The sequence below is a fragment of the Zingiber officinale genome, chromosome 2B, assembly GCF_018446385.1.
Source record: "Zingiber officinale cultivar Zhangliang chromosome 2B, Zo_v1.1, whole genome shotgun sequence".
NCBI lineage: Eukaryota > Viridiplantae > Streptophyta > Magnoliopsida > Zingiberales > Zingiberaceae > Zingiber > Zingiber officinale.
The window spans coordinates 145,264,343-145,280,102 of NC_055989.1; the positions used below are offsets into that span (position 1 = coordinate 145,264,343).

The following is a 15,760-nucleotide window of genomic DNA, read 5'->3' on the forward strand; positions in this document are numbered from 1 at the left end:
CGCCCCACAAGACAATCGAGTGACCAGCTCCAACATTAGTGTGCTACACGGGTGCCATTTAGAATCAAATACAGCGAAATCATCAAGTTTGGCGCAGCAGGAGTTAAATGTGATTCAGTTAAGAAAAAAAAATTGAAAATCTTTTGTTGGAAGCCAAATGATTTGAGATTCGAGGAAGGAAGACGTTTTACCATTCCAGATGCCAATCTTCAGCTGATCCTTCTGGATGTCTTTGACGAATCGGCCAAGGTAGCCAGAGAGCACCTGGCTCACCATGCCCTCGAACATGGTTGGAGAGACAGAAGCTCTTCCGCCTCTCCGTCGATGGCGGCCGAGGAGGAGGAGAAGGAGAAGGAGAAGTAGCTCGCTCGAATCCCTTCTTCTCGCTATTCTGTCTCCTGAGCCATCGCGACGCGGTCTCGATCGAGCCGCTTCGGAACGAGGCGAAGTGACGAACCCAACGACCACTTTAGGTCAAACGAATTGCTCCTCCGATCCGTTGCTTCCCATTATCTAAAATGATAATAAATTTCATAAATAGTTCGTTAACCCTTAACCCTCTAAGAGCATTCGTAACGTTAATACGTTATAATATTTACCATCTCATCAAAAGATATGGGGTCCACTGCCATATATTCATTATAACAATATATCTCTTTTACTTACATCCTTTTAACATTAATATGGACCCCACCATCAATTTATTCATTCCTTTTATTAGTTTTTTAAATAATATTAAAAAATTTATAATTTAAAAAAGAAAAAAAAAATATTAAAAAATTAAGAGAGACCTTTGAACACCCTCTCTCCTCTCTCTTATGAGTGGGCATTATAATACTCACTCACAATGAAAAGAGGATGTTAAATGGGTGTTATAACACTCATTTAACATCCCATTATGGGTGCTCTTAAGTGTGACCATACCCTCTTGTAAGGGTCGTCTATAATTTTCCAATTTACTCCCTCCTAATAGTATATGACACTCATAGTGGAGGCTAAGATGACAAATTTCGTCTTTTGCAAACCGTAACCTTCTCAAGTGGCCCTAGGGTTTGACTGAGTTAGTCATCGTATATAAAATTGTCAAATCAAGCAAGGATTAATTTCGACCAAATCAAGAGAAATGCCCTAACATATAGTGGTATGTTTAGTTTTAAGATTTACCTCGCTAGATGGTTGTGGAGGAGATCGTGTGGGGCGCTCGGGGTCTGCATATGACCTTTTATCAAACCTTAACATTCTCAAGTGTTAGAAGAAAATATTCTCTCATGTGATAGCTTGCCTAATTTCTTGATTTTTCTCTTTATATATAGCTATGGGATCAGTCATATGGGGTGTTCAGGGTCGACGTATGACCTTTTGCCAAACCTCAACCTTCTCAAGTGCTTCGAGACTTGGTGCTATGGTAAATTGATAAGTGAATTTTTCAAGTAACAAAGTGTTCAATTCTTATACGACACAAATAAATGTTTGTAGCGCTTGAACCACTCATGGTACTAGGTTACCCCCCTCCCCCCAATGTCGTATTTGTGCTTCTCGAATTTACACAGTGATCGATGGAAAATTTTCGTAGGATCAAACCGATCACCTTAAAGTGAATGAAAGGGAGGAATATATGGACTTGGGCTTTTTTTCTTTCTTAACTTTCTCAACTACACATAGACTTGTGCGATGGTAAACAGATAGACAAATTTCCCAAGCAACGTGAATCGATTCCCACTTAGATTGAATAAAATGGCTACGACGCTCAAATTACTCGTGATGTTGGATTGTCTCTGTAGTCCATCTGTGTTTTATAAATTTATCAGATGGTTGATGAAAAACTTTTATTAGACTAAATAGAATATAAACACTCTAGTAATTTTCAAACACTTATGGTTAAATTTTCAACTATAAAATTTTCCCTTAATAGGATGAAATTTTAGGACCTTGACTATTAATCAAGGAACCGCTTCGGATTGACCTACTTTATTAACCTCCTCAACTCTTATATAAAATCAAAATGATCAAATAAGTTGAGTGTTGAAAATATAAACAATAATAAATTTAAGGAAAATTAATGAAAATTATTTTGTAGTAAAGCATGGGTCCCATGAGTTATCCATTTTAAAAGGTATAAGGTCGGCTCTTAAGTGACGATTTTATATTTTACTATTTTCCTTTAATAAATAAGATCATCGAAATTTAAATTTTACTAGGACAATATTTTATAGATCTATTTTGGATGTGTATAAATTGTGATTGTGGATCAAGAGGAGGAAGACTGTCTAATTAAAAAGTAGAAACTTAGTTAAGTGTCTAAAATTTAATCTAAAATTTAATTTATATTATTATATTTAAAATTTTGGAGGGAGACTTGATAAAATTATTACCTTATAACCAATCTATTATAAAAAAAATAGAATAAAATTAAGTATAATGAATTTTTCATCGGAATCTTTATGCACTGGATTATCTTTTTATTTTTCATACTTTATATATAATAACTCTTCTAAATATTTATAACTCAAAATTTTAGATAATTATTTTTCATTTTCGCACCTAACTAAATTTTAATCAGTTAAATGTCTAAAAATATTATATAACTTTAGAAAATCACTAACACTTTTTTAATTAAAATTTAATTTCTTTTAAGGGTGAAAAGGATTGAGCATATTTATATCATGCGTGAGTAATTTATTTAAAAAGAGAGAGGCTTTCTAATAAATAAAAAATAATAACATTTTGAATAATTAGTTGTGGCCAGCGGTATGAATAGTTAATAGTATATAAAATTATTTACATTACTTTCAAAGCCAGGAAGAAAATTTAAGCAACAATCAATTAAATATCTGAAACCAAAATATTTAAATACGTAAATAATATTAGGAAACTTAAATCTCAAATATGAAAACTTTAAATTATCTATAAAATTCTCAAAAAACACTCACATATAGTCAACTTTGGAAATTTATTATTATGATACCTAATAATTATTTTTAATATATATAAAAATACTAATATTATAGTAAACTCATTTCAGCACAATGCAAAGAAAAAAAGAAGATTAATAAGCACAAAACTGTCACTGTTTCTCAACATAGAAATTGTTTTTGGAATACAAGCAAGTTATATTGTTACATGTTAATCATAATATTTGAGTAGACTTGTGATCAAAATTCATACAAAGCATAAATATGGAATTGGCAATGGACTAATGTCAGCTTTCGATACTGCAATTAGAGGCCAATTCGGTTGCATCATTCTCTGGCTCGCACGGTCTCCACATTATCCCATTTGCTTCATCCATTAGAGCAATGCCCTTACCAGAAAGCTCTTTTCTGATCTTGTCCGAGATCGCATACTCCTTGTTTTTCCTCGCTAAATTCCTTTCCTCGATCAGCTGCTGTACTTGTTCCTCGGTTAACTCAGCTCTAACCAGAGCTTTATCTTTTAATTGCTGAAGAATCTATGGAAGCAAGGAAATGTTTATTGATCGGTTGAAACTGCAAGCAATTGAAGTCGCAGTGGAAACGTTCACATGTACCTCAGAGCATGAAGCACCCAAGAGTCCCAGAATGTCAAGAACATCTCTGACTTCTTTCTCTAGTGCAAGAAGAGAAAGAATAACCGGCTTCGGCGGTTTCTTACCCTTCAAAATGTAGCATAGAAAAGGGTTAGTGCAATGAGATACACCAGAAGCATTCTGTTTTTACTGTCTCTGTATGTATGACAATAAAATGCAAGGGAGATACCTTTAACTGCTTCAAGTTACTATTTATCGCCTTAAGTGGTTCCATAAGATCATCTAATACAGCAGTAGTGTGAAGATCATCTGACATAGATTCTATGAAACTTGAATGGAATTTATCGATTGATTCCTTGACCTTAGCTGGGGTTTGGCCTTTGAGTTCCTCTTCACGGAATCGAGAAAGACCCTGCTTGCAGTCATCAAGTGTCTAAAAAATGGAAAAATGCAAAAGGATGTGATGTTAGTGGAATGGATATTTGAACAGTTAATATATGGAGACCAAGACATTGTGAATATAAAAGTGAGCAACAATAACCTGATAAATATAGAAGACTCGATCTGATGCATTTTCAAGTGCTATATCAGAGTAATTTACATCGGCACGGTAATGTGTGCGCATCAAGAAAAACCTCAAAGCCAGTGGATGGTATTTGGCAATAATCTGCAATATAAATCTCACCATTACTATGCATTTGAGGAAAACAATTATTACAACAACCAAACCTTATCTCACTAGATGGAATCGTCTATATAGATCCTTCTACGCCATCGAACTCTATCCGCTACTATATCATTATCTATATTTAAATTAATTTAAAAAAAAAACCAACATATTGGACACTAGTGTCAGCACTTACATCTCGAATAGTAAAGAAATTGTTATCTGACTTTGACATTTTCTGATTATCCTTGTTCACAAAGCCATTATGCATCCAATGGCTTATTTTGAATTCGGGGCATGCAGCTTTGCTCTGGGCGAGTTCATTCTCATGATGAGGAAAAATCAAATCCTTTCCTCCACCATGAATATCGAAAGTAGTACCTAAATATTGTGAACTCATGGCACTGCATTCGATATGCCAACCCGGTCTGCCAGGACCCCAAGGACTATCCCAGCTTGGCTCACCAGGCTTAGCGGCCTAAAAATCAGAAGAAATTGGACATCGATGAGGAAAGGCCATGTTTACAAATGTGGGGGAAAAAAGTTAATGGAATGGTCGAACCTTCCATAGAGCAAAATCTGCTGGATTTTTCTTTCTTAAATCAACGGTAACTCTTCCACCTCCACCAGCACGATTATCATCAAGCTTTCGTCCAGATAGTTGGCAATAATCAGGGAAATTATCAATTGCAAAGTAAACATCTCCTTCTATAGTATAAGCACATCCATTCTCCATTATCTGCCAATAAATATCAACTTTATCTAACCAAAATTAGGAAACAAAATTATTGAATAAGACAAAAAGCAGTTGTCCTAGAAAGGCACAATCAGATGGAAGTATCATGACCTACATAGCGATCATTTTAAATTATTGAACAAACAACAAGGCCTTAAATACTGTAAGGTTGATAAATATAAACGATGAACATATATTTAGTTTATGGAATCCAGTAGGATTCTTGTGAAGAAATGGAAAAAGAATGATATTGCTTTTCCGCCATGTTTAATTAAGCTAATCTTCCAAATAATACAATAATAAGTAGCAATCAAAGTTAATTAAACAGCATCCCCTTGTAAATGGCTCACACATTGTGAAACCATTTTATATTGAAAACATTCACACAGAAACAGTACAGCATACAAACAACATCATTATAATAACCTCTTGAGATTGATTAATTCTTTTATTTATATTATTCTGGTAAAGCTATACATAAATACAAAAGAATCCAATAACTAAACTGCTAGTTGTATTAGGCGTATCAGCTTCTTGGTTGCTTGAACCGGATGCCTGGGTTCCCCATGTAAAAATTATATAATGTTAATATGAAACCAGATGGGTGCCAAAGAGGGAGCATGCGCCAGGTCAAGCTAGTGGATTGATCATCATCAAGCTGGTGGATTGAAGATCGTGTTAATACTAGAGAGGAAGAAATGATAAGGTGTTGCAAGTGGTTTAAGAACAGAATATGAGTTCAACTTGTCACAGGTTAAATGAAATTGGATGGATAGACCTCTGTCCAAGATAAGTTGGAAAAAAATAGAACATAAATTTATTTGTCAATTTTGGATGACAAGAGAATCAAACAAAACCATAAATAACATAAAAGATGAGTGAACTTATACATTAATTTCAAGACATCCTAAGTGATTGCATACAGTACAAAAAATCCACCTTGGTTATCAAATCCTTTATCTGTTCTATGTGATCAGAAACACGTGGTTGATGAGTTGGAGGCACACAGTTGAGTTCAGCTGTATCATGCAAAAATGCTTCGGAAAACCTACCGCTCAAACTTAATGGATCCTCCCCCGATTCATTTGCTCTTTTAATTATCTGCAAAATAAAAAGGTTCAAAATACTTGACACATAACTGATATACTACCAAAGCATGGACAGCATATACATGGACGAATCTACAGATTGAATAGAGTTCTTGCCAAAGTTAACTAGCATAGTCGAAGCAGATGATCAACTACTTTGGAAATCAATCTAAATAGGAAATTTTTTTGCATAATGCTTTAAATTATTTCTTTACAAGTCTAACCATTTTGATAAAATAAAAAAGGTAAATGAACCTCTAGCTGTTTTTAAAATTACTAAATTTGCAAAAAACTGAGGGATTCAGATTATGCAATTAGCTCAATTAAGTAATTACTTAGTGTAAAACATAGAAGAATGCAACAAGCCTAAGAGAGTCTATTGAAGTTGCCGCTAACATTACATGCGACATGGTTTTCCAGTTACATATATCCCACTTAAATAGAGGGAAAGGGTAGCCCGGTGGATGAAGCTCCCGCTAATACGGTCCAGGGAAGGATCTATTGTACGCAGCCTTACTTGCATTGCAAGAGAGGGAAGCTCCTGCTAATACGGTCCGTTGTTTTCGCAATTTGAACCTGTGACCTCCAGGTCACATGGCAGCAACTTAAATCATAAGGTAATTATATTGCCCGAGTGAGTGTCAATTGACTATATTGCATTGCATAAAACATTATAAATCATAAGGTAATTAAAAATTTCCTGGTTATTGTTTTGTTAATCACTGCTTCTAAATTATCTCTCTATGCAAATGAGATATACAATCATCATTGAAAGAAGAGAATGCTGACTTCACATTGACCAAGAGATTTTGCTGTTAAAGTTAATAATCTGGACTCTGGAGATTCTATGTTTCACAGAATACAATCACTCGATCTATTACATTAGTGCCTGTGCTTCAAGATTCATCCAAATAAACTCTTAGCTACTCTACAAGTACCTAATATCAACAATTTTGATTGCCTTGTAAAATATATAATAGAGTGGAGAAAAATTAAACATTTCACCAAATTGAAAAAAAAAAAAAATTTAAGGGAGTGAGAAGTTTTATTCAAGCAGTTTTTTTTATAAAAGAACTTAACTGTGAGATTACAAATTAAAGTAACATGGAACACAACAGTATATAAGATAACTGAGAAGAATAAAAATAACAATATACCTTGTCATTGTTTAAATCTCATTTCTTCTCATTGCATCCAAAAAGACAAAAACCACACAGAACTACCACTTTATACATCTCAAATGCATCGCCAAAGTGAGATTTACAAATTACTAGAGAATGCAAGAAACATCTGACCTTGTCATCAATGTCAGTGAAGTTACGCACATATTTGACGTCATAACCTAAGTGTTTCAAATACCTGAAAATTGAAAATTTGATATGTAACACTTTGCTTGATATTTTATTCAAGTTATATTGGTGCAGAATTCAGAGCTATACAGGATATTAAAGACAAAAGTATCATAGCCAGATATACCGTTACATAATTATCCTAAAGTCAGATTCTTTTTTTTTTTTGCAAAAAAATAAAATAATAAAATAAAATAAATCAAAGTGAATCCAAAGAAAGTATGACACAAACTAGTCTGCATCACCAGATAATACTATCAGTAACATATACAATCTAAAAAGCATATTATCAAACAAAAAATCCGGACACAATCTAATTACTTTCAAACAAGGAAAGAGATCAGGCTTCAATATATATTATATATATAAAACAATGACAGCTGAAGCATTTCTAATGGCTGTCATTGCTAAAAACAGAGGATAACAACAATTAGCATTAAACGATAGTAACGTCATCTAACTTCTTTGCAAAAAAATCCAACATTCATTTTTTATGGGTCAACTCCTTGATCCCTGTCCAAAATCGTGGATTTCAAACAAGAAAGAGGTGAAAGGAGAGTAGAAGAAGTCACCTGTAGAGAACGTCAAAAGCGACGTAAGCGCGAGCATGGCCAATATGGCTGTAATCGTACGGCGTGACGCCGCAGACGTACATGGAGACTTGCCCTTCGACGAGAGGCTTGAACACCTCCTTCTGCTTCGACATTGAATTGAAGAGCACCAGCGCGTGACTCCCCATGGATATCCTACTCCGGGTGCGTCGTTCCCCTTTCTGAAAAACTTAAACCCTAATTATGTCAGCGTATCCCGGCGAGAGAAGCAGCACTTTAACGGGAAAAGAACCGGGATCGGAAACTCGATGCCGCCGCTTCTGAGGCTTCTCCTGGATGGCGGCTAGGCCCCCCGGAGTCCAGCAGTTGGCGCAGACGGAGGGAGGGAGGGAGGGAAGGCGAAATCGGGATCAGCCGCCTGCTTTGGTTCGTACAGGGGAGGGTCATCCGCTGAGAGTATATATTACGCTACTATTTCGAAGATTTGGTTCGACGTGCTAATATTGTATTTTTTTTATTTTTATAATAGATTATATTAGGTAAATTGGAAAACACAAATTAAACATATTCAAAAGAATAAAAATAAATAAATTATTATGGAGATGAGTTTTGAGATTTATAGTTTAAGAGAGTGAAAATTCAAATTTATTTATTTTTTTAAATTGATATAATAGGTATGAATTCATACAATCACATGTTATAAATTAGATAACAAAAAAAATCATTTAGACTTGACATATTGGAAGTATAAAAAAATAATTATTTAGAGTTCTAACTATTGAAGATACCCTAATACATGAAGATACCCTAATACATGATTCAGGAGAAACATTTATTAAACATAATATTATCTAATTTTGTAAAAAATTATTTTTAAAATTCGAATCCATGACATTTAGTTTAAATGACAATAACATTATAGTTGTGCTAAGATCAGTCTCCCTTTTAAATCCTCATAGGTTAATTAAGCATCCATGAGTCGACTTTTAATTGTGATGTATTGTGAAATTAATTTTCTTTAGTGGAAATACTATCCTGGATACTATTGTAAAAGGGCAGTCATTCATGCTTCCGGATTTACTTAGATGATAGATAAAAAACTTCTATAAGGTTAAAGATTAATTGGTTGGAAGAATTAAATATTTAAATTTAAAAAAAAACCTACCCCACATTCAACTCCTATACATTTTACTATTTAAAATTATTTTTATTTGTCAGTACATTTTACTTTTGTAAAACTATTTTTATGTTATTATAGCAACAGATTTCATAATTACTATAATTATACAATTGTAACCGATCAAGCCACTATAATTCATACCAATTATAATATAATGTTGTTTTATATTAACTAATGTTAATCAAAGATGAAGTGTCTATATTATAGAAGTTATAGACGTTAGTTACTACAATATAGTAATTAATATTGATTAGAATAAAAGTGGTGTTATAACATAATATTGATTAGGGTTGATCCAACATAAAATGCCCATATTATAACAACTTAAACTATACATAATTTTTTAGGTTTATTAGAGTTAAATCTTATATATTGTAATAATTATAAATTTCTAATTGCTACACTAATACTCTAACATAAAAATAAAGACAATTTTAAGTTTTTTAGAAAGTACTGACGCGAGATAGAACATCCTAATAAATAAAAAACAAAAAAAAAGGAGTCCGTTCTAATTCCATTAAAAGGAGATGCCCTTTTTAATTTTTACCCTTAAATCTAACCTGAAATGGGTATTTTGAAAATCGATTCTGAAGTCTACCTCTAAAATTTAGTAGCATAAATTCCGAACACCTACATTAAAAACTATATATATTTTCGTTATCATTGAAACAATATTTCACATTTTAAAGAAAATAAATATTATTTTTAATTCTAAAAACATATTCTTATTATAATATTGTTGACTAAAACTACTTATATAATTAAAACAAAGCAATATTAATAAAAAAAACTACTCTAAAATTATTTTAACTAAATTAAAATTAATCAAATATTATTATAACAAGTTTGAGTAAAACTTACAAGTCGAAGTATGAAACTCCCACGACGTTCAAATATACAATAATAAACTTCAGCTGTTGTACAATTTATAGATATTTTTTTGCGTTTTTTCCTTTTTGGCGGTTCTTGTTGATTACTGTTTCTTAATTGCATCTCCTACTGAATAAAAAAGATTAATTAACACCACACACTTGCAGCGTTTAAGATTAACTATATGCTGTGTTCTTAAACAAACTCCATGAAGAAGATGAAGTATTTCACCCACAAAGTAATTCAGAATACTTGCTACGTTCAACAAAATCATAAAGACCGTATCATCTCTACCAGGAAGAATATTTTTGACCTAAACAAGTTGGCACATTGAGACGTCAAATCGAAATAGTAAGCATTCATTCAAAGTTAAGCTTACTTAAGTTTAAGCATAAACAACCAGTACTGAACAAAAAGCCTTACAAACTTGAGGAAAGGATACATGGCAGATTAATCTTCGTCCTCGCCTTCGTTCTCTGCAATGTTAAAGTACCGCAGTTCGTAAACATTGCAGTCCTTGTTTGAAGCAATGACTCGCAGCCAATCACGCACATTGTGTTTCTTCAGAAACTTCTTCGTTAGGTACTTCAAGTATCTGTGATAACAGAAGCGAATGCAGGAAAGGTTTTGCTAAGTTGATCGATGAGTAAGGAGATCTACAATCAGAAAGGTAATTGACAGAGATGCAAGAAACCTTTTTTACATGTTTGATTGGTTAACAGCAATTGCAACTGAGAATTGCAGAAAATCGCCAAACACAAAACTTTGAAACTAAATATGCAATTTGACACCTTAAATATCATTCAAGCTAATACAGCAATGACATAAAATTAAACAAAATGTTACCAGAAATAAAATTCCTTTCTGTGGTAACAATCAAACTATGTTCAATGCACACTGAAAATTAAGTTGCTTTAAATGTCAAACTGGAAATAGGAATTGCGAGAGCTGTGTTAAGCATAACCAAAAAATATACCATAGCGAAGTCACAAATTGGAAGTGAGGAAGAGTAAGAGCAGTAAAAAAACTACAGGTCAAGAGAATACTTAAACGTACACAGCTAAAAAGGGAAAAGAATTTTTAGGATAAGTAACCCAGACACTTTGAGTGTCATAGTTCTACATTTGTGTTGAGAGTCAATTCCCTTCAGGATTATCTATTCAAACTCAAATCTTGGGACCTGTTTGATTGGATAAAAAAATGGGAGGATAGATAATGTTAATAGAGAACACAGGAAAGACAAATTGAAACCAGATGTTATCTTGAACTAGCTGATCGGTGGGTCCGCTGAATCAATCCAATCAATTTCTTTTACTCGGGATGGAAGGTGACTGGAAAGTGTTAAGAGACCTCTACTGGGGCTTTAACATGTTTATTATATGTACCTGACTCGAACTCTGATCGAGAAGCAGCTTAGGCAGTAGGAATATCTTTCCTAACCAAGTCTGAGGGAGGAACTAATATCATTTTCAAGCAGGTGTTTGTCTCTAATATATATCTGTAGCTTCTCTCATTCTGCACAAATTACAGCACAAACACTTAACTCCAACAACCTTCACTAAATTGACATCTCGCATGAGCCGACCTCCAACAACTTATTTCTATTCTTTCAATTAAATAGCAGCAAGATAACAGAATGGAGCATAAATCATTGTTTCTAGAAATTCTCTGATAACTCAGATGAAACAAGCCCAAAAAGTACGATGCAATTAAGAGAGGAAAAATCTAGGAATTTTTCCCTCCTGCACATTGCAATTGGTTCATTGAGCCCTCAGTCCATACCCAGAACAGACCCCAACTCAGCAACTATTGGCTCAGAGAACAAATACGCAGAAAGTATTGTCAGGGGTCAATAACTGACTGTCCTCAAACTGGTCAATACTGTATGCCAAAACATACTATCACTCGATCTAAGAAGTGAGTCAAAACCAGGGAAAACATTATAAATTTTACTCTCAGACCTGGACACAGAATTAATGTTGAAATTCACAGTCGCATCGTCTTAAACCACAATCTTAATCCAATACAATATTCAGCTCTTTAGCTTGTTCCTATAAACAACATATAATAGTCTAAAAGTTTGGTAAACAGCATCTTAGTATCCATGCTCTTTTACAAACAATGCATTCAGGCAATGCAAGACATGTGATCCCTTCATCTCCTTCGATCATGACAATTTTGCTAACCAATTCAAAAAGCCATGTTTAACAAGATGATAACCAAGATAGCATTTTGACAACTTAGAATCTAAAGTATAATCTAACAAATGCAAGATATTAGAACAACCTTTTGTAAGAACACTAAGATATTAGACAAGGAGTCAACTTTAGCATAGAGATAAGGTGAGATGTGGAGAATTGTTACCGCTTGGAGAAGGGCCCTTCAGAGGTGACGGTGATCTTGCTCTTGTCACGAGTGACGGTGACGGCGTCACCAAGGGCGCCGGCCTTGCCTCCGTTCACCTTGATGCGCTCCTGGAGGAACTTCTCCAGGGAGGCGATGTCCATGATTTTGTCATCCACCGGCTTAGTGCAGTCGATGACGAAGGTGGAACCTTTCTTCTTCCCGCCCTTTGCGGCGGCGCCCGCCGACCCTCCGCGACTCATTTTCCGAACGATTGAAGCCGCCGCTTGAAGAGATCAGGAGTCTTTAACGAGCACGAAGACAAAGCAAGCCGAAATAAGTCCATACCGTATTTAAGGGGCCGGTGAAGAAACCCTAGAATTGAATAAATGGTCCGCGACTGCAATCAATTTTAAAATATTATAAATAAATAACATTTTAAATGATAATAGAAATTTTAAAATATAAAATATAGTATATTAAATACTTATTATATATTTATTTATTTATTTATGGAAATATAAAATTAATTTATAGGTCGTGTGCGTGTGTGTTTTTTTGGTCTGTGATGATTTTTTTTCCAACAATTTATCACAGAGCATAAATAATTTTCCGATTCACAGAAATACATAATTTTAATATTTATTAAAGGACGTTCTTAATTGTATATATTTTATCTGTTCTATCCTTTTCTATCAAATCTAATTTTTCTTCTCCTTTTTCTTTTATTTTCTTTTCTTTTTCTTTTCTAGCATGCAACTTCTCTCTTAGAGAGTTCCTTTATTATCATATCTATGCAATAATTAAAAAAATTATATAAATATTAACTTACATAAAAATTATTATAAAAAACATAAATTATAATAATATATAAAAAAAATTAAACACATCTATACTAGGCCAATTTTTTTTTAATTTTTTCAGCCATTTTCTCTTGTATATAAAGTTATTATGGTATCATCTTACTAGTATCATTCAAAAGAATTTTATAATCCTTATGAAAGATTTCAACTTCCCGTAAAATCATTTTTTTTATATTTTTTAATATCTTGTTATTTTTTATTGATGCTTTGTTCTATCGCACTGCCCTCTCTAACTTTGAATTTGCCCTTCATCTTCGTTGTCTTTTATCCTATCGGCCGAATGCGAACTTTAGAGTCATCCATATCAGCACTCGTATCTGGATTTGATGTTGAAATATTCTCCTTGATTCGGATGTTCTAACCTTCTTACTAGAGTAACGAGTAACTGATTATGAAGCATATTTATCATACTCTCTGAGAACCCTCCATACATGCATATACTTGAAGTCTTTGTTATTGTTATTGACTTTCCACATGTTCAGTGCGTTCTCCAACACATTCTCGTCACTTCAATCACTCTGACGATGAGTATAAAAATTATTATAAATTGTAGAAAATTCATTTACGATCGACGCACTTATATTAATGTAATTTTAGTTGTTAATAGCTTCTCGTCAAAGTTCCAATGGACCAATGCTTGTTATAGTAATTAACTATACATTTCTAAAAATTTTGATCTTTTTATTGGTCATTACTAATAATTATGTTGATGCTGATAGTTGCCCATTACTTTGTAAGAACTACGTTTTTATCGAGAGACTAAAATCTTTATTTCGAATTATCTTTCTTCGGTTCAACTTCATGCTCTTCTTGTGATGAGTGTGGTGGCGACTGAGTTGCTGGAACATACGATGACATTAGAGAATCTTTTGCCGCTGATAGATGGGTCGGTAGTAGCCCTTCTTGATTCATTTGAAAGCATGATTGATGGTTGAGGAAGAGAAAACACATAAGGCAGAGAAGGTATCTGAAATTGACTGTCCATCGCTGACCAATCTTGGGTGGATACATACCAAATGAAGTTGGGGTGACATTACTTGGATTCATAAAATTTTTTTGAAAACTTTTGATGATATTGTGGAGCATATGAAATATTTTAAAAAATTTTGAGGGTATTGAGTATGAGAAAAAAAATGAGGATATTAGACATTTGGAGGAATGTATTTTGTAAAGATATATTTTCTTCCACCTTTGAAGAATATAAAAGAAGTATTGAAATTTTCATCCATCTCGAATAAAAATAGAGAATGAAAGAAAGAAAGAAGTAGAGAGTGAAGAGAATGATAGGACGAATGAAAAAAATAAAAGATTGAAGATGTATTTATAGATTTTTTAAAATAAAAAAATTTAAATTTTATTGTGAAAAAGGGCTAACAAATTAGCCGTTGTGCAACAACTAATTTGTTGGTCATTGTGAAATGACTTCATTTGTTTTTTTACAAATAGTAAAAAACTTAATAATTAAAAAAAACATTGAAGAAGAGGTTTTGTAAACATAGAGATGCTTCCTCAATAACACTGAGCTCCCATAGTGAGAGGGAACTCCTTCAGAGCATCCACGTCACAGTGGGAGCTCCAACTGTAAATGATCTTCCTCTCTCTTTTTGAATGCATGTATAAATATTCATATCAGTTTCACGTTGAGTCTAATATGAACATGGGCCTCCATATCAAGTCCATATTGGTTTAAAGCCATTTTTTCTTTATTATATTTTAATACCTATGTTGAAACCAAAATAAACAAGGGAGGGCATCGTTGGACTCCTCGAGTCTCATAAATACACAAGACCTGAAATGAATCCAATTAGACTTGTTTAGGTCCATTAGTAAGTTTTGACTACAAGGAGTTCAACGGTGTCTTACATTACTTATTTAGGTTTCTCTGGAGGTGTTAAAATATTATTGGAAGAATCAGCTCGAAATGTGGGGATTTAGATACGATTCTTTCTTATTACATTGTAACATATCCGGATAAGTCGAAATAAGTAATGGAGATCATCATTGGACTCCTTGCAGTATCAGAAATCCACATGACCTGAAATAGATCTAATCAGATTTGTCTAGGGCCATAATTAAGTTTTGATCTCCATTATTTATTTCGACTTTTTTTGAAGATATTAAAATATTTCTGAAAGAATCAGCTCTAAACTCCAATGTGAACGTCCTAAAATGAATCACATGATAAAAAGTATTTTTAATGAAAATCATATGTATATTTTAGGTGCATTTTAAGAAAATCAACCTTATTACCATCACCAAATAATCTATAAGTTAACTTATAATATATTTTATGATCCTTCAAGATTTCACTTTTAATATTGTGTATGAGAGGAGGTGACGGAAGGGAAAGGATGGGAGGAGGTGAGAAAAGGAAAATGAAGGATAAATAAGAGAAAGGGGAGAATTGATCTTTATTTGAAATGGAGTGAGTTAAGGAGGGGGAGGGGAGAGAAGGATAAGTTTTACCCCTGCATGCTCAGGGATAGATATAATTTCTTACCTCCAAATCGGGATATAAGGAAAGGAAGGAAACTTGTTCCAATTTTATTCATCCTTCAATTGTAGAGGTTTGCCTAGTTAACTTTGGCAAACTTGGCATCCTAGGACT

The 15,760-nt window shown here is 33.4% G+C and overlaps 3 protein-coding genes across 4 annotated transcripts in view; all 3 read right to left on the reverse strand.

Moving 5' to 3' along the window:
• The window catches only part of LOC122047646, a 49,239-nt gene extending 48,753 nt beyond the window's left edge, over positions 1-486 (reverse strand). For both annotated transcript variants that reach the window (XM_042609053.1, XM_042609052.1), the window contains exon 1: positions 192-486. In XM_042609053.1, coding sequence (XP_042464987.1) covers positions 192-288 — 97 coding nt within the window. In that variant the 5' untranslated portion in view covers positions 289-486. The remainder of the gene's footprint in view (positions 1-191) is intronic.
• A 2,564-nt stretch (positions 487-3,050) lies between these two features.
• Positions 3,051-8,348, reverse strand: LOC122047648 (cysteine--tRNA ligase, chloroplastic/mitochondrial-like). Its single transcript, XM_042609061.1, has 9 exons — positions 7,918-8,348; positions 7,292-7,355; positions 5,848-6,009; positions 4,735-4,911; positions 4,369-4,650; positions 4,047-4,172; positions 3,735-3,938; positions 3,527-3,631; positions 3,051-3,448 (listed from the first exon to the last, which is right to left on the reverse strand). Exons 1-9 carry the CDS (start codon positions 8,082-8,084, stop codon positions 3,200-3,202), a joined length of 1,536 nt encoding a protein of 511 aa, XP_042464995.1. The 5' UTR covers positions 8,085-8,348; the 3' UTR covers positions 3,051-3,199.
• Positions 8,349-10,171: 1,823 nt separating this feature from the next.
• Positions 10,172-12,639, reverse strand: LOC122047649 (60S ribosomal protein L22-2-like). Its single transcript, XM_042609062.1, has 2 exons — positions 12,311-12,639; positions 10,172-10,541 (listed from the first exon to the last, which is right to left on the reverse strand). The coding sequence occupies exons 1-2, from the start codon at positions 12,550-12,552 to the stop codon at positions 10,397-10,399; spliced, it is 387 nt and encodes a 128-aa protein (XP_042464996.1). The 5' UTR covers positions 12,553-12,639; the 3' UTR covers positions 10,172-10,396.
• Positions 12,640-15,760: the final 3,121 nt, after the last annotated feature.

Coding starts and splice junctions, on each gene's coding strand:
- LOC122047648 (XM_042609061.1), bottom strand. CDS start 8,084: ATGGGGAGTCACGCGCTGGTGCTCTTCAATTCAATGTCGAAGCAGAAG. Junction 4,173..4,368: donor ATTTCTTTACTATTCGAGAT/GTAAGTGCTGAC, acceptor TTTATATTGCAG/ATTATTGCCAAATACCATCC. Junction 3,939..4,046: donor GAGTCTTCTATATTTATCAG/GTTATTGTTGCT, acceptor TCCATTTTTTAG/ACACTTGATGACTGCAAGCA.
- LOC122047649 (XM_042609062.1), bottom strand. CDS start 12,552: ATGAGTCGCGGAGGGTCGGCGGGCGCCGCCGCAAAGGGCGGGAAGAAG. Junction 10,542..12,310: donor GAAGGGCCCTTCTCCAAGCG/GTAACAATTCTC, acceptor CTGTTATCACAG/ATACTTGAAGTACCTAACGA.